A 23,969-nucleotide genomic window follows, 5' to 3' on the forward strand; every position below is an offset into this window, starting at 1 on the left:
ATCGTGGGCGGCGACTGTGTTTCGATTCCAAAATTAAAAACAAAAAGTAAATTAGGGCTAAGACCAAAAAAAATATCATAGTCTTGCTAAATCGTCTGCAAAACACCCTCATATCTCGATCGTCACTTCAATCGTATCTCTTTCCACCGGAATCACACAACCTAAACATATTATGTAAGGTCTTATTCAGTGCAAATACGCCGAAGTGGGTGGAGCAGAGTAAAGAGGCGGTAGAAAACGAGAGAGTCGATTGTTGTGTGTTTGAGAGAGGAGAAAGAACAATGGAAGGTACTGGAATGATAAGACGATCAATCAAGGCGGTGACCCTGATGGACTAACTAACCCCGTAAACAGGTTAGATATTGTTCATAAGGGGCTTCTTTATATGTACATATTAATAAAAAAAAATGACCCAAATAAACACCTAAGCATAGTATAGGGGCCAAAATACATATTGCAGCCCCAAACACAAACGCAGGCTGGTCGACAATCCTCTAAACTCGGTCGTATTAACATCGCCGGAATCAGGTTATTCTTCCTCCTCTATTTCATCCAGTGTTCTTCCGTATCTCCGAGGAAGTGATATTTTGAAGTAGAAAAACCCTCGAAATATTCACGATTTATACCAATCGTCAGCATTAAAACACTGTATAGATCTGCACAGTCATTATTGCTCAACATTGATAGCGATCTCACTGCAAAACACTTGATCAGATTTTAAGAAAATTAGGTAATTTTTGTGGTTTCTACTCTCCTTTGTCCAGTAGTCCATGCGAAAATTCGAAGAGACTCATGTGCCAATGTAAATCTTAAATGCGTATTTAGTGCCATGGCTGAAACTTGAAAATGCTTTTTGATATCGTCATTGTTTTTAGTTCATTTGATGGTTTTAAGATGAGAAGTAAGTTCTGATTTTCTAAAATGTGTGTGAATTAGTGTCTGTATCGCTTTAGATCTCGAATTAGAACATTTATAACTAGTCTTTGAACTTTATTCAGATCACATGTGTGAATTTCACTTGCAAATAACCTGGATTGAGATGATTACTGGAGTTCGTTATTTGAAATGTCTTTTCGATCTCTGTAAGTGACTGTGATTAACTCTTATTTCAGGTGACTGATAAGGATTTGTTAATTGACAACTAATAGCCGTAATATTATGGAAGAAGAAGAAGAAAAACTAGAACACGTAGAAATTTCTGGTGGTGATTCACTTCCTGAAGTAGGTGGAGGCAGTGGGTCGGATTTAAGAGTGGAGACATCTGATTCAGAAATCGGTACTGTTAATATAAACATTGCAGATGTTGTGGGAAGGGTTGATTCTGAAAGTGGATATGTAGATGAGGGCATGTTTGAGCAGGTATCATTAGATAAAGAGAAGATTGTTGTGGATCTGGATAATCTAAGGACCTCATCTAGTGGAAACGAGGAGGCATCTGGAGTTTCCATTAAAGGGGGAACAATGGAGGATGATTCTTCACTGGCTGTTGTTCAAGTACACCAGGATAGTAATGTCTCAAGCCGTGGATCAGGGGGAAAATCACCTCATCTCTCTGAGCAATCATCTGCTCGGACCAGTTATGATTCCCCTTTATATGCATATGGGGATCATGGGCACTCACCTCCAAAACCTAAACCAAAACCCATGCCAAATGTTTCACCTGAGCTTTTGCATTTGGTGGATTCTGTTATCATGGGGAAGGCAGAAAGCATGGAGAGCTTGAAGAACATTGTAAGCGGTGTAGAAAGCTTTGGGGATGGGGAAGAGGCAGAAAGCATCGCGTTATTAGTGGTTGATTCACTTCTTGCCACAATGGGTGGCGTTGAATCTTTTGAGGAAGATGAGGATAATAACCCACCTAGTGTCATGTTGAACTCCAGAGCTGCTGTGGTATCAGGCGAGCTTATTCCTTGGCTTCCATGGTTATCAGATACTGTCGGTTTCATGTCCCCAAGAACACGGATGGTTCGTGGATTGCTTGCTATTTTGCAAGCTTGTACAAGAAACAGAGCTATGTGTTGTTCATCAGGTTTGCTAGGGGTCCTTTTGCAGTCAGCTGAGAAGATTTTTCTTGATGATTCAAGTAAGCAATTGAAATGGGATGGAACTCCGTTATGTTCCTGTATCCAATACTTAGCTGGACATTCCCTTAGTGTAACGGATTTGAACAATTGGTTTTCCACAATTACAAGAACAATCAACACTCCATGGGCAGCTCGATTGATGCTTTGTATGGAGAGGGCTTTGGGCAGCAAAGAGTCAAGAGGTCCAATGTCTTCATTTGAGTTTGATGGTGAAAGCTCTGGTTTACTTGGTCCAGGAGAGAGCCGTTGGCCTTTCCCTAATGGGTACGCGTTCGCGACTTGGATTTATATCGAATCATTTGCAGACACTTTAAACACAGCTACTGCTGCTGCAGCCATTGCTGCAGCAGCAGCAGCTAAATCAGGGAAATCATCAGCTGTGTCTGCAGCTGCTGCAGCCAGTGCACTAGCGGGTGAAGGCATGGCACACATGCCTCGGCTTTTCAGTTTCTTATCTGCTGATAATCAGGGAATGGAAGCGTATTTTCACGCTCAGTTTTTGGTGGTTGAAAGTGGTAGTGGGAAGGGTAGGAAGGCCTCTTTACATTTTACCCATGCATTTAAGCCACAATGTTGGTATTTTATTGGTCTTGAGCATACTTCCAAACAAGGGTTACTTGGTAAGGCAGAAAGTGAACTGAGATTGTACATTGATGGAACCTTGTATGAAAGTCGTCCTTTTGAGTTCCCTCGAATCTCTAAGCCACTTGCTTTTTGCTGCATTGGGACAAATCCACCACCAACAATGGCTGGTTTGCAGAGACGAAGACGCCAATGCCCTTTGTTTGCTGAGATGGGACCCGTGTATATCTTTAAAGAACCAATTGGTCCAGAGAGGATGGGCCAGTTGGCTTCTAGAGGTGGAGATGCACTTCCATCATTTGGTAATGCTGCAGGTTCACCATGGTTATCGACATTTTCTCATGTGCAAAAGGTTTCAGAAGAAAGTGCACGTTTAGATGCAGACATTGCAGGGTGCCTGCACCTTCTATACCATCCTAGTCTACTAAGTGGTCGTTTCTGCCCCGATGCTTCACCTTCTGGCGCTGCAGGTTTTATAAATTTCTTATATTGTAATGATTACTAAGGGCAAAAAGGTATTTTTGGTGCCTGAAAAGATACTTGTTTTTGTTTCAGGAATGCTCAGACGACCTGCTGAGGTGCTTGGGCAAGTACATGTAGCTACAAGGATGCGGCCTGCAGAAGCTTTATGGGCTTTAGCATATGGGGGTCCAATGTCTTTACTTCCATTTGTAGTAAGCAAAGTTGATAATAAAAGTTTGGAGTTACAAAAGGGCGATCTTGCTTTGTCAGTAGCCACAACTGCTCTTGCTGCACCAATATTTAGGATTATGTCACTTGCAATTCAACATCCAGGTAACAATAACGAGCTGTGTCGTACTAAAGGGCCAGAGGTTTTGTCAGTTATCTTAACCTATCTTCTACAAACCTTATCTTCACTTGATTGTTCCAAGCATGGAGTGGGTGATGAGGAAATCGTTGCAGCAATTGTTTCTTTATGTCAATCTCAGAAGAATAATCATGCACTTAAAGTGCAGCTTTTCAGTACGCTTTTACTGGATTTGAAAATTTGGAGTTTATGTAGCTACGGGTTACAGAAGAAGCTTTTGTCTTCTTTAGCTGATATGGCATTCACAGAGGCTTCTGTGATGCGTGATGCAAAAGCTATTCAGACTCTTCTTGATGGATGCAGGAGATGTTATTGGACAATTCGTGAAAAGGATTCTGTAAATACTATATCTATTAATGGAGCCACACGTCCGGTTGGTGAAGTGAACGCTTTAGTTGATGAGCTTTTAGTACTTATTGAACTTCTTGTGGGGGCCGCTCCTCCTTCAATGGCTGTGGATGATATTCGTTGTCTACTCGGCTTCTTGGTTGATTCTCCACAACCAAATCAGGTAATAATATTATAGCGCATAACATAATTTTATGAGTAAATTACAAAATGGTTCTTGTGCTTTCTATTTTTACCGTGTTTAGTCAAAACTCAAAATTTGAATTCTTCTTCAGTTTCAGTCCTTGGAACCTTTGAAATAAAGACTAAAATCGATATGAAACCTTGAAATTAGAACCAAAAATGAAAAATGCATCAACTTTGGACTAAACACGGTAAACATCAAAAAGCACATAGATCATTTTTGTAATGTACTCTAGTTTTGAAGAGAATAATATCAAGTGAAGAACATTCTGATATTTGTTTTTTTAGGTTGCAAGGGCATTGCACTTGATATACAGGTTGGTAGTACAACCAAAAGCTTCTAGAGCTCAAACATTTGCAGAAGCATTTTTATCATGTGGTGGCATAGAAACACTTCTTGTCCTATTGCAACGGGAAGCAAAAGCTGGAGATTATGATGTAACATTACCAGACCCTTTGGTCAATAATGAAGAATCTAAAGCCAATGGTGGCGATGGTTTGGAAAATAGCAATAATGATGAGTTGTCATCTAATGAACCTCAGACTCATACCAGTGTCAATACCATTCTCATAGGGTCTAGAATCGAAAGCAAGTCCTCGGTCTCTGAGAGTCAGTTAAAAAAGATTTTGGGTGGTATAAATTTTTCCATCAGTGCTGACAATGCAAGGAACAATGTGTACAATGTTGACAAAAGTGATGGTATTGTCGTTGCAATAATTGGGCTATTTGGTGCTTTAGTTATTTCTGGGCATCTGAAGTCCGGATCTCAAGCTTCTAACGATATGACACGTGGCATGCATCGGTTGCTTGAGGGAGGGGGTAGCATGTTTGAAGATAAAGTTTCACTTCTACGTTATGCTTTGCAAAGGGCCTTTCAGGCAGCGCCTAACAGGCTTATGACTAACAATGCCTACCTGGCTTTATTGGGCGCCTCAGTATGACTTCATATTCAGTATTGTATCTATGAATTTTTTTCCCCTTTTAACAAACTAAAAGAAGAATATCTTTTTGTACCAGTTAAATGCATCCACAACAGATGAGGGACTAAACTTCTATGACTCACAACATCGCTTTGAGCACTCACAGCTTCTGTTGGTTCTTTTGAGTTCACTACCACATGCACCAAAGTCTTTTCAGTGTCGCGCATTACAGGTACTGCTGTTTCCATTTATACCCTTGTCCCTGAAAAATCTATTTTGTATATTTACTTCTCCTTTTGATTTCAGGATCTTCTGATTTTGGCTTGCAGTCATGCTGAAAATAGAAACAGGCTCACTAAGATGGATGAATGGCCTGAATGGATCTTGGAAATTCTTATTTCTAATTACGAGGTGACATTATATTAAATATTAACTATCACCACCAATTTTTTTTTCTTTCAAGTTGCAACTGATACAAGTATAGTAAATTTGGAAGTTGTTCCTCTAAAAGATTATACACTTTATTTTTAATTTCATTTTAAATGATATATATGCATGCTTGTTCCTACAGACGTCTGGGAAGAATGCTTCAATGTCTTCAAGCTTCAGAGATGTTGAAGACCTTGTACACAGTTTCCTTGTTATCATGTTAGAGCATTCCATGCGTCAGAAGGATGGATGGAAGGTAGATATAAGTGATATTGATTGTGGTCCATAAGTTTTCTTTTATAAGCTTTCTTTGATACCTTTCTGAATTTACATAAATTTTCTTTTATCCATTCCCAAAATTACATCTTGTCCCATTAACAATTATTACAAGATGTTCATGATGATATTACAAGATGTTCATGATGATATTGTTTTTGGTCCATATGTATTCTCCATTTTGTCTTCTTAAGGAGTATTTTTGGTATTTGGCTTTTAGTCAAATATTTTTATTAAACTATGCTCCCTCCTTGTTTCCTTTATTGTCAAAGTTGATTGAAGCATGTGTAGTCTGAACTTTCAAGCACTATCAGTTCATTTATATTGTTTGGTCATACTTCCCTTTGACAGGATATTGAAGCTACAATTCATTGTGCAGAGTGGCTTTCTATGGTAGGTGGATCTAGCACAGGAGAACAGCGCAAAAGGTATACCATTCCATTCACTACAAACACACACATACACTTTTACATATGACTGACTATATGTAATGCTGCTTCATGTAATTAACTTCTCTAATATTTATTAATTTGACAGACGTGAGGAATCATTGCCCATCTTTAAAAGAAGGCTCTTATGTGGGTTGCTGGACTTTGCTGCTAGGGAGCTGCAGACTCAGGTAGACCTTCCACATCTTAACATTTAGAGTAAATTACAGATTTGGTCCTTATGCTTTACCCAAAATTGCAAAATTTTGAAATTGTCCTAATCTCGTCCTCAAGTTTGCATTTCGTTGCGGATATGGTCCCTGACACATATAAAATGACTTCAAAATTTAGACTGAACTTGTGATTTTGAGTAAAGCACAATGACCATATCCATAACGTAATGCAAATTAAAGGACCACATTGTGACAATTTCAATACTTGTACTGAACTTGTGATTTTGAGTAAACCATAGGGACTAAGTTTGTAATTGACTCTAATATTTATATTTTCCTTCCTCCCTTGCAGACTCAAGTGATTGCTGCAGCAGCTGCTGGTGTTGCTGCTTATGGATTACCACCAGAGGTTTCTAAGGCAGAAGCAGAGAATGCTGCTCAACTTTCTGTGGCTTTGGTTGAGAATGCAATTGTGGTGTTAATGCTTGTTGAAGATCATTTACGCCTACAAAGCAAGCTTTTTAGTTTTTCTCTCGTTCAAGGGGGTTCTGGTTCTTCTCTTCCATCTGTGGTTCGTGTTGGCAACAGCACAAATCTCCCCACAATCCCAGAACCACTTGAAGCACGGGCGTCTTCTAATGACTCTAGAACTCTTCCCCTTGATGTACGTTTGCACTTAATTTCATGGTTACCATGCTGATGTGTCATTCCATTTTCGTTAACATGTTACCCCTTAGGCAGTGTTTGGTATGCTGTAATCAAAGGGGAACGGAATGGAAAAAACATGTTTGTTTGCCACAAAGGAATGGAATGGAACGGAACATTCCTCACAGAATGTGATTCCTTCTCATGAACTAATTTTCGTTCCATGGGGGAAGGGTGTTATTTATTTTTATTATTTTCATTCCTTGAAGGAATGGAGTGATATATTAATTAATAATTACTTTTATTTATATGATCTTCAATAACAATTATATTTTTTAAAAATTTCAAAACTTCAATTTAATCATTTTTAATTATCATTCTATTTTAAGATTTCATGGTATTTAATTTTTTACTTTTGTAAACAGTTTTTTAAAGTTATAAATAAAGTGACCATTTGATGCATATAGTATATATTTCAAATGACACGACATGAAATATGTTTATATAAACAAATAACATTTTCCTTTATCTATCATTTTACTTCCATTTAGTTTTTAAATCTCATATAAGTATATAGCAAACAACATGATTGAATGGTTTATTCCATTCCTTACACCCAACCAAACATGATAATGGAGTGTAATATTCCATTCCGTTATACCAGACAAACCCTTAGTTCTAAATCAGTGTTGTTATTCTTAAAAGGTGCTTGCGTCTATGGCCGACACCAAGGGGCAAATCTCAGCAACAGTGATGGAACGGCTTACAGCTGCAGCAGCAGCTGAACCCTATGACTCGGTTTCCTGCGCCTTTGTATCATATGGAAGCTGTGCTGTAGACTTAGCAGAAGGTTGGAAATACAGAAGTAGATTATGGTATGGAGTCGGTCTTCCTTCAAAAGCTTCCGACTTTGGTGGTGGTGGCAGTGGGTGGGACGCCTGGAATTCTTCTTTGGAAAAAGATTCAAATGGTAACTGGATTGAACTCCCTTTAATAAATAAGTGTGTTTCCATGCTACAAGCTTTGTTGTTGGATGAGTCTGGACTTGGTGGTGGCCTTGGTATTGGAGGAGGTTCTGGTACAGGGATGGGAGGCATGGCGGCTCTTTATCAGTTGTTGGATAGTGACCAACCTTTCTTGTGTATGCTTCGGATGATACTTGTTTCCATGAGGGAAGAAGATGATGGTGAAAGTAATATGCTTACAAGGAATCTTAGTGTCGATGAAGGGTCATTTGAAGATAAGATTGTTCCATCATCATTAGAAAATAGTCCACGGACATCAATGAGGCAGCCCCGCTCTGTATTATTGTGGAGGTACGCCTATTTTATAAAGGGAAAATTGCTGAGAATAGCAACTTATTTTACTATTGCTACACCAATATGGGCTATGTATTTTAGTTTTTACCCATAATACAAATGTTGTAATTACATTTATTTACCGATAATAGCAATGTACTTACATTTTGCTGCCAATATGGGTATTATACTTTATTTGTTACATATTGCTATTATCGGTAAAAAAATGCAAGTACGTTGCTATTACAAGTAAAGAATTGTAAGTACGTTGCTAATATATGTAAAGAAAATGTCAGTACATTGCCTATATTGGTAAAAAGAGTAAAGTATGTTGCTGTTTTCTGCAATTTGCTCTTTTATAAATCATCTTGATTTAATGAATTTTCAATAAGTTCAATTATCTCTTTGCTCAATGCTCATTCTAGTTATTCTTTGTGTACATATTTTCGTAAGACATTTGAGGCTTTGATGGGTGAACTAACTTTTTCATTGATGATGAACAGCGTGCTTTCACCCCTCTTGAACATGCCAATTTCCGAGTCCAAGCGACAGAGAGTGTTGGTTGCATCCTCCGTCTTATATTCCGAGGTTTTTTCAAATATATAGAAATTCTTTTAACTTTTTTTTTTCTCCTAAATTGTTCCTTATACGCTTCCCTTCTTGTGAAAACTGTAATCATTGGCTTGGCACATAGTTTAAGAAAACGTTTGACCAGTTATCAAATATCTCAAGCACCTTTCGTTAAGGAGAAAATAAAAATTTCTAGTGGACCGAAATCAACATCATCAATTCCTTGTAATGATTAAAGGTGGCAAAGGGAGGGGGGGGGGGGGGGGGGGGGGGGGGCGTAAATAAGTAATTTTGACATGGGAACTTCCCACAAAGGAAAATCTGCAGTTTTCATGGGACAGAGGGAGCATTCTTTTATCCTTGTCTTGTTATCTTATGAAATGCATTTGTAGGTGTGGCATGCAGTTAGCAGAGACAGGGTCCCTCTCAGAAAACAGTATCTAGAAGCTATTTTGCCTCCCTTTGTTTCTATTTTAAGGAGATGGCGACCTTATTTAGCTGGAATTCATGAGCTTGTTGCCACCGATGGTTTAAATCCTCTGGCTGTCGATGACCCAGCCCTAGCTGCTGATGCACTGCCTATAGAGGTAAAATTTACTAAATTGGCCGATTATAAAGTTTTGTTTTTAATTCTAGGGTTTTCAAATTTCATGGCTTCATTAAACAATTTCCATATCAGCAATATGTAGTTGGTCTCTTGGTTTTCTCTGTTCGATACCTAAGTGCAAATTGCAAAAATAGTAACACACACTCTCATTTCATTTAATTTGGTCACTGGACTTTAAAAATAGATTCTGAAACCATCCACTTTTAGATAAATATTGTAAAAATAACGCAACTTTGCGAAACTGTTATAAAAACCGTTCAACTTGTCAGCATGTTACATGGTTCTTTTTCTAAATGATCCAGAATATTCAAGGGTAAATTACAGAAGAACCATTTAATTTTGGGTTCCAGACATTTTTCCAAATCAACCATTTTGACATGATATAACAGGACAGAATTGTTACTTTAGAAATTACCAACAAAAATACTGGTGAAAGCCGATATAGCTGCTCAAAATGGTTAGTTTGGAAATATGTTTGAAACTTATATGATTTGATTGGAAAAAATAAAGTATACCGGTTAAACAGCAAAACTACCCAAGATATATATATATATATATATATATATATATATATATATATATATATATATATATATATATATATATATATTTCCCCAATAGCCAATCTGGTAAAGTATTTTTTTTTGAAAGAGACCAATTTGGAAAAGTTAAGTGGTTTAATCAATAGTTTTCAAAATCCAATGACCAAATCAGAAGCAAAGTGAAATCATGTTGTTAATTTTCTTGATAATAAATAAATGTATATTTACTTTGACATCATCATATTTGCCAAAACTTTGACACTTGAAGTCATGCAATCAGGGTGCTCTTGCTATGATCTCACCTGGATGGGCTGCTGCTTTTGCATCTCCACCTGCTGCATTGGCTCTAGCAATGATTGCTGCAGGTGCTGGTGGAGGTGAAGCTGCTACTCCTGCAACAGCCGTGCATCATCTAAAACGTGACTCTTCTGTAGTCGATAGAAAGCCAGTTAGACTTCAATCTTTTTCTAGCTTTCGAGAACCAATGGAGGCACCTAACAAGTCGTCGTCATCATCATCATCATCATCTGTAAAAGACAAGGCTGCTGCAAAAGCAGCAGCACTAGCTGCTGCTCGTGATCTTGAACGCAATGCAAAGATTGGTTCTGGAAGAGGTTTGAGTGCTGTTGCAATGGCTACAGCTGCACAAAGACGGAATAGAAGTGATATGGATCGTGTAAAGAGATGGAATGTTTCTGAAGCAATGGGAACCGCTTGGATGGAATGTTTGCCATCTGCTGACAACAAACCAGTTTATAAGAAAGATCTCAATGCTCTTTCGTATAAATTTATTGCAGTTTTAGTCGGAAGCTTAGCTCTAGCAAGAAACTTGCAACGATCAGAGGTAAAGTTTTCAAAGCACAATGTCCGCATAAAAAACCATTGAAAGTACAATGCCTTAATAAGAAAAAGGTTGTAATAGAAAAAAAAAGAAACTAATTGATAGTACGTTGCTGTTTCTTGCTTTGAACCCTAAAAAATGATGATGCACCCCGTTACTTGTAAGAAACATATATATAGTTGAGCACTGAGCACAATGATCTTTGAAACATATAGCTACCACCAATGATCTTGGATGAGTACTTCAAAATTGGAACCAAAATAGATTACAACATAGGGCTAAATGCAACAATATTATACTTTCAGTCTTTTTTTTTAATCAAGGCATTGTATTTACAAATCTTTAAATTATAGCATTGTACATCCATTTTTTTTTGTTATTAGGACATTTACCTGATTATAGCAGTGAAAATTGTTTTCTATTTGGATGACATTGCTATAATTGGTTAAAATTTCAAAGTATGATGTTGTAATAGGAAGAAATGAAGGTAGGATACTAACTATAATGAACAGCTTAGGAATGTAATCTGAATCATATTTTTCAGGTTGATAGACGGGCTCAAGTTGATTCCATTGCTAGGCATCGTGCACTCACTGGCATACGCGCCTGGCGGAAACTCATCCATTACTTGATAGAAACAAAATGTCTCTTTGGGCCCATCAGTGAAAATCTTTACAATCCTGAGCGAGTATGTTCATGGCCATGGCCTTAATTATCTTTCTAATTGCTTTCTCATGTAAGTTTCACATATCTAAAACTATATATTTTATAGATTTTTTGGAAGCTAGATCACATGGAAAGTTCTACAAGGATGCGGACATGTCTGAGGAGGGATTTTGAGGGATCGGATCATTTTGGTGCTGCTGCAGATTTTGAAGATCATGTGGAACCGAAACATGATAAAGAGACTGTAGTCAGTCCTAAAGCTTCTATTTTGCCTTCAGAAGCTATTTCAATAGAATTAGTCAATGAGGATGATGAACAAGAAGATTTTAGTAATGTGGAGGGAAAGACGGATGATATTCAAACAAGGCAATCTGGGAATGCAGAGCAGCCATTGCAAGTGCCAGATTCTACAGCGTCTCAAGTTGGGAATGATGAAGATTTTGGGAGTTCATCATCAGTTGGCCCTGGTTATATTCCAAGTGAGGATGACGAAAGAGTTATTCTTGAGATTTCAGCATCTATGGTCCGGCCATTAAAGGTTTGGCAAGGAACATTTCAGGTAAGCTTTAATTGTCATTCATCTCGTTTGCAAATTGCAACACTTACCTTTTCTGTGGTGTCCCATGACAATGACAGTAGTTTCTTAATTTAAATTTTATTGAAGGGTATTCTAGCTATTTTCTTGGGACGAAATGGGTATTTTAGTATTTTACACCTTTCATTCTCAAAATAACTAACTGCAAAACTTTTTAATGTGTAGCAGTAAGTTATGAGTTCTCGACCTTTGGCCTGTATGACCATAAAGTGGATCATCCAAAAATGGAAAAGTGAACAAGTAGTTAGTATTGCCTTTGAGTAAATTGTTTGTTTATGTATTTGCCTTTTCAGACAATGATTGAAATTCCTTACTATTTATAATCAACCATGAAATAAACATATGCTAATTTCATATAGTAAAAAAAGAGAACGTTGGTCTAATTTTGTGTTGGCCAGTCAATTTTTTCGTTTTATGGGTCCTATGATATTGTGTGATAAGAGATAACGGATAGAAATGGTATCAACAAACAGATTGTTGGTTAATATTTAAACTTCTATACTCGGCATCTTTTATGCATGTGGTATTCTCTTATTATCTGAACTTTTATAAAACATGTGTGATGGTCGTTTCCAGATAACAACGAAAAAGATCAACTTTCTTCTTAACAAATCTGAGGGCAATGTCCTTGAGGATGGATCGGATAATAAAACTGAAAGCAAAGTTGAAGATAAGGATCGGAGTTGGTTAATGTCTTCTCTTCATCAAGTATACAGCAGGAGGTCAGATGAACAGCTTATTATTTTTCACTTTTATCTGATGATTATTTTAAGATAAAATGATGGTTCATCTGTCGCGATCTTTGTGTTTTATAGTACTTCTTTCTACTTCCTTTTTTGGTTGTTACTCACCTCACAGTTATACCGCTATGACAGATATCTTCTAAGAAGAAGTGCTCTGGAATTGTTTATGGTTGACCGGTCAAATTTCTTCTTTGATTTTGGGGTATTTACCATCACAATTTCATCTCTATATGTTCTTTGGTCAACTATATTGGTGACTTTCTACTTATAAAACGGTTTATTGTTTCTTGGTTCAGACTATGGAGGGTAGGAGGAGTGCATACCGAGCCATTGTTCAAGCACATCCTTCTCATCTGAACAATATATACTTGGCTACCCAGGTTTTTATGTTTTTCCCTTTCTGTGACTTGGATCATAAATGTCAATTTGTTAACCAAATCGAGAAAAATTATACTAGCTTTATGAATCATTAATCATGAACTAAATCATACATAACATTTCTAAAATTAAGCATTCTACTAATTTTTTAAACAGAATATACTGATGAGGATGATACCCATTGTCTTGTCATATTAATTGCTTATTACAACTTCACCAGATACTTCCTATTACAGCATTCTACTTTGAGAAATCTACCTGATTATAGCAATGCCATCCAAATACAAGGCAAATTTTCATTGCTATATAGTTGGGTAGATTTTTCAAAATACAAAGTCCTAATAAGAAAGAAATTGATTACAATGCCTTAATAAGAAAATAAAATGCTTTGTAATAGAAAGAAATGTGAGTAGGATGCTATAATAAGCATATAAATGAAAGTACGTTGCTATTTCTTACCAAAACTTACTTTATTGGAGGACTCATATCACTGTGCTTTAATCTTTTCCTTAGAGACCGGATCAACTTCTCAAAAGGACTCAACTTATGGAACGTTGGGCAAGATGGGAGGTACAATAAAGAATGAAATATGTCTTTTGTCCATTTATAAAAATTCAGCTTCTCACTTCAAATTTTGCAGATCAGCAACTTCGAATATCTTATGCAACTCAACACACTGGCTGGGCGTAGTTATAATGACATCACTCAGGTGAATATAATAAAATAACAAACGTTCTTAATTATCTAATCCAAATGCGTGGACTAACTTTTCTTTTTCTGCAGTACCCTGTTTTCCCATGGATTCTTTCGGATTACAAATCAACGCATTTGGATCTTGCGAACCCCTCATCTTACCGAGATCTATCGAAGGTCACAACGCTTTGCTTTTTCTTTTTAAACAGATTTTAGGATGAGATGTTGATTATTGACCCTGATATTATATTTTTTGCAGCCTGTTGGAGCACTAAATGATGATCGGTTGAAAAAGATTCAGGAGAGATACTACAGCTTCAACGATACTGTCATACCCAAGTTCCATTACGGTTCCCATTATTCAAGTGCCGGGACAGTAGGTTTTCTAATCATTTTCTTATTGATTTACAGGATGGTTTATATACGGGATTAAGTGCATGAAATAACAATGTACTTTCATTGATTTGTTTATTATAGTATCTACTATCTTATCATTTCTTTCTGTTTCAACATGTACTTTGAAAAGTCTATGCAATGATAGCAATGTCATACAAACACAACAATTTTCACTGCTATAATTGTGTTGGTTTTTTCAAAGTATAACGTCTTGCTGAAAACAAGTTGAAAGTACAATGATATAATTGGGCAAGCTTTGCAAAATACAGTGCCTTATTAAGACAAAAAAATCCGGAAGTACAATGCTGTAATAGAAAGAAATGAAAGTAGGATGCTATGATACATAAATAAAGAAAGTAGGTTGCTAGTCCTTATATATATGGAATAAGATGCAATAATTCAGATATTATCATCACAAATCTAGGCTCTATTCCTTTTGTATCATTTACTTCCATTCTCCATAACGAAGTTCTCCTCGTATCAAGTTAATGGGACCCACAAATACATATTCATTTCTCCTCATGTCATATAATTAAATATGCTATTGAAGGAAAAATATTTTTTCTGCCATTGTAGTCAACAAACATATATATATATATATATATATATATATATATATATATATATATATATATATATGTATGTATTTTATTTGGTCATCATGCCTCATAGTTCAATCACTTTTTGTTCATCATTCCTGTTTCTGATAAAATCTCTCACTTTAAGAGATATTTGACCTTAATGAGCCTTGACTATAACATCATATTGATAAAAGGGTAAACTAGCCAAATTACTCTAGTTTTCCCAGAGTCTTTTTTAATGACATTATGACCCTTTCAATCGACAATGTGCAAGTGTAAAACTAAAATTCGCTTGTTTGTTACAGGTCTTGTATTATCTCATGCGAGTGGAGCCATTTACTACTCTCTCAATTCAATTACAAGGTGGAAAGTTTGATCATGCAGACAGAATGTTTTTAGATATTCCTGCTACTTGGAATGGTGTTATGGAGGACATGAGTGACGTGAAAGAATTGGTAGAAATACATAACAAAACTACAAAATTGATCTTTTGTTTGTTGTAGAAAAGGTTTTAGCTTCTTATGTCAAAATGTAGAATAAAACCTGCTTTTCTTTTTGTCTTAGGTTCCTGAGCTGTTTTACCTTCCAGAGATATTATTAAATGAGAATTCTATTGATTTTGGTACCACGCAACTTGGAGATAAGCTAGGTATGGACTATGAACTTTAAGTGATCACTTTTTTTTTATTCTTCTGTTTTAAGGGTTGTAATTTGATACTATTGTTTTACTTTTCAGATTGTGTTAAGCTTCCTCCTTGGGCCGAAAACCCTGTTGATTTTGTGCATAAGCATCGCATGGCTCTTGAGAGTGAGCATGTCTCTGCACATTTACATGAATGGATAGATCTCATATTCGGGTGAGCTCTACTTCATTCATATTCTAATAGTGATGGGTTTTATTTTGTTTTGATGCTTTGACTTTGTAAAAGGTTGAAATAAATCAATTCGGATGCTAGTCTTGTATGCCATTTACATTCTTCTTCATTTTGTGGGTTCCTTCAAAATTCTGATATATTGAACCCATTATCATATCTTTATTTCTTCTTGCACCATATAAACATGCAAAGAATTTTAAGGTGTTTGGATGTGCGTTTTGTAAGAAACTATTGCAACTCAAAAGAAATAGATCATAATCAAATAATCAGTTGATTAAAACTGGAGATAGGTCATTTTTATGTGGAACTTAACAATTGGTTTCCTTGAGCAACTTGTGTTTTAGATTTCCCAATCTGATTATTTTGACCTTAATAATCAGAATTTTTCCCGAAACATCATCACTGATTATTTAGTTTAAATGCACATCCAAACACCCTGAAAATACTGTAAGACAACATGACAACTTTTTATATGTCAGGTATAAGCAGCGAGGAAAAGAAGCTATTTCAGCAAACAATGTATTCTTTTACATCACATATGAAGGGACTGTAGATATAGACAAAATCACGGATCCAGTAAGTCTAATTGTTAGTCGATTAATTAAGTTTTTTTTTATATGTTGGTTTTTTATTTCTTTTATTTTTGATCATGAAAAGGTCCAACAACGCGCTATGCAAGATCAAATTGCTTACTTTGGACAAACCCCGTCACAACTTTTAACTACTCCTCACATAAAAAAGATGCCACTTCCAGATGTTCTTCAAATGCAGGTAAAGTTATTAATGTTGTCACTAATATAATTTCCATGCCCTTTGTATAGTCCTAAGGACATGCATTTGTTTATTACACCCTCGTACTTCTACTTTTTCCTATTACAGTATTGTAGAAAAATCTACAAGATTATTTAAATCTCATTTATATGCAAAGAAATTTTCAATGCTATAATTTGGTAGAATTTTCAAAAGACAATGCCCTAAAGAGAAAAGTCGAAAGTACAATTCTATAATTGGGTGGATCTTTCAAAGTACAATGCCATAATAAAAAAAAGTGAAGTACAATGCTGTAGTAGTAAGAAATGAATGTTCAATATTGTACTCTGAAAAATCTACCCGATATATAGCAATGCCCTGTATATATATAAAGCAATTTTCACTGCTATAATTGGGTAAAATTTTGCATAGTACAAAACTACAAATGTACAATGCCCTAATAAGAAAAAAGTTGAAGGTACAATGCTATAATTGTGTAAATCATTCATATACAAAATAATTTTCATTGCTTTAATTGGGAGTATCTTTCAAAGTACAATGCCTTAATATTTTTTTTCCTCTAAAGTACAATGTTGTATCAGAAATAAATGGAAGTAGAATGCTATAATTGGGTAGAACTTTTGAAGTACAATGCCTTACTAAGAAAAAAACGGACATACAATTCAATGTCATCCATATACAAAGCATTTTTCACTGCTAAAGTTGAAAGTAGAATGCTATAATTTGGTAAGGCTTTCAAAGTACAATGCCACAATAAGAAAAAAAAACAGAAAGTACAATCCTGTAACAGAAAGAAATGAAAGTAGGATGCTATAATACTAAAAAAAAGAGTAAGTTTCTATTTCTTGCATTTCAGACCATCTTTCGAAATCCAGAAGAAGTGAAACCATACAACGTTTCATCCCCAGAGCGATGCAATCTACCTGCTTCTGCTATTCGGGCATTTTCAGATTCTCTTGTGATTGTTGATACGGATGCTCCAGCAGCTCATATAGCACAACACAGGTGGCAACCAAATACACCAGATGGGCAAGGAACACCGTTCCTGTTTCAACATGCCAAGGCTACTGCAAGCTCAAGTGGTGGAAGTTTCATGCGTATGTTTAAAGGACCATCAGTGTCTGGATCAGAGGAGTGGCTATATCCACAGGCTCTTGCGTATGCAGCACCAGGTCTTAGAAGCTCTTCCATTGTCTGCATCACACATGACAATGAAATTATCACAGGTAAACAACTTTTCCCTTCTATCACTATATTAAATTATATTGTAAGGTCAAATGGTAAGGCTAAAATTATAGAAAAGCTTGATTGAAATATAATCCAAATCAACTGCATCTAAGAACAAAATACAGAAAACACCTTTTTGTATACAATGTCTTTTTCAGCTGTCAAAAAGGTATAATGGTTTAGATGTTTAATCGCTATAGAAAAGAGTTAAGTGGCTAAATCATTACAATGTGAAAGTCACAAGTGCTTTTTTGTATTTTGCCATATATGTAACAGATTTTTTTTTTTTTGAATCCCTTAAATAAATGCAATGTTTCTCTTTTGTCACTGCTATAGGATATTTTCATGATTACTTTAACCTCCTTAATTACAAGTAGGTTGTGAGTGATTCAGTTAATCTCATTTATTTGTGTATTATAGCATCCTACTTTTATTCCTTTCTATTATAGCATTGTACTTTCAATGTTTTTATCAAAGCATTGTACTTCAGTTTTTTTTCTTCTTATTATGACATTATACTTTGAAAAATCTACCAAAAATTAGTTTGCATTTGGATGACATTTTCAAAGTACAATGCTGTAATAAAAAGAAATGAAATTACATTGCTGTTTCTTCCGTTTAACCCTTTTATATAAGAAGTCCCCAACACCTCACTTTAAGTTTTCTGGATTCCAACCAGGTGGACACGTGGACAACAGTGTGAGACTAATATCATCAGATGCTGCAAAAACCCTAGAAATAGCTCGAGGCCATTCCGCACCCGTAACATGCATGTCTCTCTCACCCGACAGCAACTACCTCGTCACCGGTTCCCGAGACACAATGGTCCTTGTCTGGCGGATCCACCAATCCACTGACCCTCAAAAAACCAGCATCTCCGAATCACCACCCCCCTCCACCACACCAACTTCCGCTAAATCCACAAACAACAACCTACTTTCATCAGGCAAACGCCGCATCGAGGGTCCCGTCCAGGTCATCCGGGGGCATTTTGGGGAAGTGGTTTGTTGCTGTGTTGATTCCGATCTTGGAGTCGTTGCTTCATGTTCTGATTCATCGGATGTTTTGCTTCATTCGGTGAGTCGGGGTCGGTTGCTTAGGAGGCTTGATGGTGTGAAGGCACACATGGTTTGCCTTTCACCAGCTGGCGTTGTGGTGACTTGGAATCGGTTGTCCTGTACTCTCTCGACTCATACGCTTAATGGGAAGATGATTGCTCGAGCCCAGATTCCGGGATCATGCACCGTTAGCTGTATGGAGGTTTCTTCTGATGGACAAAGTCTTTTGATTGGGTTGAATTCGTCTTCCGGAAATGATGATTTCAGCAGTATCCGGTCCAAAAGGGAAGAAACTGAAGGTGTTGATGGTGATGATGTTGAATTGAATGAAGATGGTGAAGTTGAAAGATTGGAGTTTACATCTCCTTCGGTTTGCTTCCTTAATCTTCATACGCTTGAGGTATTATTAATTTGCAAGTTGTGATTACTGATGAGGTCAAAAAGACTAGAGTTAAATGCAAGAAATAGGAATGTGCTTTTGTTGATTATCAAAGTCTTAACCAATTATTGCATTCAAAGTAAGAAAAATCCGAAAGTAGAATGCTGTGATAGAAAGAAAGGAAAGTAGAGGATACTATATATAATAAAAAACATAAACAGAAGTATGTTGCTGTTTCTTTCACTCAACCCAAAAAACAATATTTGAAGTTCAAAAACAAAACAGGGTGTGAGTCTTGTGATTTCTTGGGAATAAAGAAATGAGTTAAATGCAAAGAATTTTTATTGATTAGGGAGGAGGGAGTCGTTCCCTCCCAACCCACCGAACCCACTGCCACATCAAATTTTGTCTCTTCTTTTTCTTCATCTTTCTCAACCCACAACACGCGGAAATCCTATCTTTTTGAACCCACTCAATTAAAAAAAAATACAAAACAACTAAGGTACAAGTTTTAAAACACATGGTACAAGAGAAAAATAAGAAAGAGAAAGTAGAGAGAGATGATGAAGTGGGTTAGTGAAACCAATCAACCCATTCGTTGAAGCGAGAATGGTACCGCCGATAACTCTATTGCAAATTAAGATTTTACATTTGATTGTTTTGTATTTTTTTTAATTGAGTGGGTTCAAAGAGATAGGGTTTCCGTGTGTTGTGGGTTCGGAAAGATGAAGAAAAATAAAAGAGAAAAAATGATATGTCAGTGGGTTGGGAGGGAATGATTCCCTCCTCCCTTAGAGCATCGTAACATGCTTTTATTACAAACAAACATTGTAATCTAAAAGATAAAGCTAAATCTGATTATAGAAAATGTGATCCAATCCAAATACAAAGCAATTTTCGTGGTAGATTTTTCCCTAATAAGAAAATAATTGCTGACAAGCATAAAAAACTGTGGCAGGTATTTCACAGTTTGCAGCTGAAAGAAGGGCAAGATATAACAGCAATTGCGATGAATAAGGACAACACAAATCTCTTGGTTTCAACAGCCGACAAGCAATTGATTGTCTTCACAGATCCTGCTGTAAGTTGACAAAACTAGCCTTTCTAGAATTCTAATATTGATATGACCTGACCTGACATGACATGCAGTGTTGTTGACTTACTTTTTGGTTGGTTGGTTGGTGGTAATTGTATTGTAGTTGAGCTTGAAGGTGGTAGATCAGATGTTGAAGCTTGGTTGGGAGGGTGATGGGCTTAGTCCATTCATGAAATAACTCTTTTTGATCCTGCTACTACTAGTTGAGTAATGAGGTTGAGTCAACACATTATTTTCTTCAATGATTTCCTTTGTGGTGTAACATAAACATATAATAGGTGAGGTGAGGTGAGGCAAGGCAACAAGTTGTTGGTGATGGTATATATAAACTAGAAAACTATACATCTAGATGTACAATAATAGACTGACCTACACGTTATGTTATGTGGTATTTGAGTTTGGTGTTGTAAATTTTGAGGTTGTGCACTTTTTGATGTAAAACTAGATGATGGATGATGGATATGATGTTTTGCTATTTGTGAAAGAAAGCTGATTACTACATTGCAATGCAGCCAGTAAGTATAATTGGTCCCTCTGGGTTTACCTTTCTCTCTTTCTTCTTCGCCATCTATTGTTTCTCCTCCCACCGCCTACAACTCGTCCCTAACTCTCAGCAGTTTGATTTTGGTTCTAAATTTTGTCCCTTCTATTTGTGATTTTGATTGTGATTACATCTGTACTTCCCATTTGTGATTATCATTTGATTTGTAAGCTAGGATTTTAATTTGTTTTAATTTTAAGTTTGGGGATTTCAATTTAATGGTGATGATGATATCAATGGTGGTGGCAGTTGGTGGACAAGCGTCTGGTTTAAGATTTGAGGTTCAGAGTGGGGATTCTGAGTGGAATGGTACGCGGGCCTCTTTTATTTAAAAATTAAAATAAATATAATAAGAAAATGACAAAAACAAAACCAATCTTTGACATTTTACATGTACTTATCGGAGGGTTATTGACAAATAGGAACCAACCGTGAAAGATTTTGTAACCATAAAAAACAACCTTATCATGTTTTGAAAACTTGGACTCAAATTGCAGATAGGTGTAAACCATAGTGACCAAAACTTTAATTTATTCTTGACGATAACAACTTTAGGTTCTATCCACAAGAGAACTGGATTCTAACTCTCAAGTCTCAACACTAGTTTTATAATTATATCCATGGAATATATTAACGATGCATGTAACTAAAAAAACTACAGGTAGCAAGATAATATGGGTTTTGGACTTTATATTTTTGCCCATAATAGCAATGTGCTTACATTTTTTTTATCGATAATAGCAATATACTTTGTGATGATACTTTTACCCACAAATTATATAAGTAGTATCCAAATAGTGATGAAACTTGTTCAACAACTTTTGACTTTTTCAATAACAAGTCAACAAATAGAACAAGAAAACAACTTATGATAAAGGCAATCATCAAAAAACAAACCAAAGAAGTCACTTAACATACCAACCAACTGCCCTTGTTATTCTTTTGATGGTTAAAATGGTAAAAGCTACATGAAAAGGTCTTCAACAAATCATGTTTGTATAGTTTTCTCTTCGATCTATAGCATGGAAAAACAACAAAAAAAGGCCTAACTTCAAATACGACTCTTTGTTTCAAGAAAAACAAAATACAAGATCTGTCATACCTTCTTCATAACCACCTACCAAAAACTTCATGTTTCAACACTCACATTTTCAGTCCCTTTTGCCTCTTCTTCCAGTTCTTTAACAGCTCTCACAAGTGATTTAGTAATCCCATTAAGATGTAAACCTTTCCTTTCCATTTCCTCCATTAACTTCTCACCCATTCTCCAATTAGCAGCCTTCAAACAAACAGACTGAATCAACTTACCATACTCATCACTATTAGCCCTAACCCCATAACTTTCCATCTCATTCAACAGCTTCACAGCCTTTCCAAATTTCTCAAGCTTACAATACCCACGGATCATTGTATGATACGTGACAGGTGTCAGCTTACAGTGGCTCTTCTTTGCCTCCACCAACATTTTCTCAGCTGCCTCCATTTCACCACCTTTTGCATACCCACTCATGATCACACTGTAAGCAAACACATCAGGCTTTAATCCCCTACCTTCCATTATCCTCATTGTCTTTATAGCTTCTTCCATATTTCCCGATTTAGAAAGCCCATTGATGATAGTATTGAACACTGCATTTCCAGGAGGTGGACCTTCATCGATCATTTTGGACAACAAAGTTTTTGCCCCTTCAAAATCGTTAACTCTACACAGCCCTTGAATCACACAAGAAAACTGTTTGATTGCGTGTTTCTGTTTTTCACCATTGAAATCGTCCAACATCTTTAAAGCTAAGTGGACAGAATCGGAATCTACTTTCTTTCGATCACAGAGAGAAGTGATTAAAAAGTTAACAGATGGTTGAGGTGGGAATTTTTGTTTTTCTTTTGCTGATAGATAAACAGAATGAGCTTCTTTCACCATTCCAGCTTTGCATAAATACGATATGATGCTTCCAAGTTTTCCTGCTTCAGGTAGTTTATCTTCACTGAGCATTCTCTCACAAACTAAACCAACTCTGTCGAAAATGGATCGCCTACAAAGAGTTTCAATGGTGAAATAATATGAATCTGCATTGGTCAGACATGAGAAATCTTCAAACTTGTTGAAAACTTCAAACCCAGCCATTCCTTTACCCAATCTTGAAAACACAGAGATTAGAGAATTAAGCATCTCTGTGGTCAAAACATTGTTTTCTTTGACACCCAGATCCTTAATCAAATCCCACAAACTATAAGCAACCTTCTTTTTGAGCTCTTTGCAAACAGCCTTCACAAGTGCATCGAGAGACCTTGTTGTAACAGAGAACACTTCTCCATTGTTCACTCCAGTAGCCCACTTGAAGAAAGCAATCAAATTCTCCCCATGAATATGTGGAGTTTCTAAAACTCTCACCACAAACTCTTTGTTCAGATTCAAATTCATATCATCTAGTTTCGATTCTAAGGACACAGTAATAACATCAGAATCACCATCTCTGATTTTAAGAAGAGATAGCACTCTCTGTAATTCATCCATATCAACCTCGTGCGTTTCTTCATTAACTACTTCTATCGATTCCTTAATTTCCGAATCAGAAACATCCATTTCTAACACGCTATTAGCCTCGTTAATACCATCCTTCCACATTTCGCCAAAACTGAAGCTATCATTGTTTTCGTTTTCAGCCCCAATTACATCACTGTTGTTACCGGTACTCACTTCAGCATCCGTAACTGAATCTGTCGAACTGGAACTAAAGAATCTAATGGCGTTTGATTGTGGAAAAAGATCTTTTGATCTGAAATTCTCCAGGTGGCGATATGATGCCAGGGTTTGAAGGTTGTGTACCTGAGAATGCAATTGTGGAAAATCGGATTTGGAATGCGAGAATCCTCTGATAGATCGAACTCTTCGTGCTATTACTCTAGATCGCCACATTTTTCCTGAGTGTGATGTTTGGAGCAGTGTCCAAAAAGGCAAAACCCTTGGCGTGTTTTAGGTTTTAGGATTTGGGTGTTTGAATTTGGTGGGTCGGGCCGGTGGAATAAATTGTCATATTTGTTTTTTGAATAAATTATACGAATCATCTTGTGCAACCAAAATATATTTTCAAATGGACGATGCAAATACTTCTTATATTTTTGATAGTAGTGGCACAAAAAATAGCAGTGACACGAGTTTTTATACACGTTGCATCTTAATAGAAAAAAAAAATTACATAACGGAGCAGAAACA

The 23,969-nt window shown here is 36.3% G+C and overlaps 2 protein-coding genes across 3 annotated transcripts; one reads left to right on the forward strand and one right to left on the reverse strand.

Moving 5' to 3' along the window:
- The first annotated feature begins 414 nt into the window (after positions 1 to 414).
- On the forward strand, positions 415 to 20,715 carry LOC145063102 (BEACH domain-containing protein C2-like). Of its 2 annotated transcripts, none has more exons than XM_079010694.1 (32): positions 415 to 528; positions 1,113 to 3,136; positions 3,222 to 4,006; positions 4,315 to 4,962; positions 5,045 to 5,179; positions 5,254 to 5,358; positions 5,519 to 5,632; positions 6,004 to 6,080; positions 6,190 to 6,271; positions 6,606 to 6,917; positions 7,604 to 8,214; positions 8,700 to 8,784; positions 9,159 to 9,353; positions 10,196 to 10,759; positions 11,301 to 11,444; positions 11,529 to 11,981; positions 12,594 to 12,739; positions 12,893 to 12,962; positions 13,057 to 13,140; positions 13,652 to 13,708; positions 13,779 to 13,847; positions 13,922 to 14,008; positions 14,091 to 14,207; positions 15,114 to 15,263; positions 15,373 to 15,457; positions 15,545 to 15,665; positions 16,163 to 16,259; positions 16,341 to 16,454; positions 17,311 to 17,680; positions 18,361 to 19,139; positions 20,077 to 20,199; positions 20,318 to 20,715. In XM_079010694.1, the coding sequence occupies exons 2-32, from the start codon at positions 1,159 to 1,161 to the stop codon at positions 20,390 to 20,392; spliced, it is 8,832 nt and encodes a 2,943-aa protein (XP_078866820.1). In that variant the 5' UTR covers positions 415 to 528; positions 1,113 to 1,158; the 3' UTR covers positions 20,393 to 20,715. The 2 variants fall into 2 exon arrangements, with proteins under 2 accessions (XP_078866820.1, XP_078866819.1); XM_079010693.1 differs by lacking the exon at positions 415 to 528 and adding an exon at positions 535 to 730.
- A 949-nt stretch (positions 20,716 to 21,664) lies between these two features.
- Positions 21,665 to 23,741, reverse strand: LOC145061811 (Tetratricopeptide repeat (TPR)-like superfamily protein). Its single transcript, XM_079009386.1, has 2 exons — positions 21,858 to 23,741; positions 21,665 to 21,770 (listed from the first exon to the last, which is right to left on the reverse strand). Exon 1 carries the CDS (start codon positions 23,670 to 23,672, stop codon positions 21,885 to 21,887), a length of 1,788 nt encoding a protein of 595 aa, XP_078865512.1. The 5' UTR covers positions 23,673 to 23,741; the 3' UTR covers positions 21,665 to 21,770; positions 21,858 to 21,884.
- Between the last annotated feature and the right edge of the window lie 228 nt (positions 23,742 to 23,969).

Source organism: Lactuca serriola, chromosome 7 (genome assembly GCF_051521515.1).
Source record: "Lactuca serriola cultivar US96UC23 chromosome 7, Lser_US96UC23_V15, whole genome shotgun sequence".
Taxonomy (NCBI): Eukaryota; Viridiplantae; Streptophyta; class Magnoliopsida; order Asterales; family Asteraceae; genus Lactuca; species Lactuca serriola.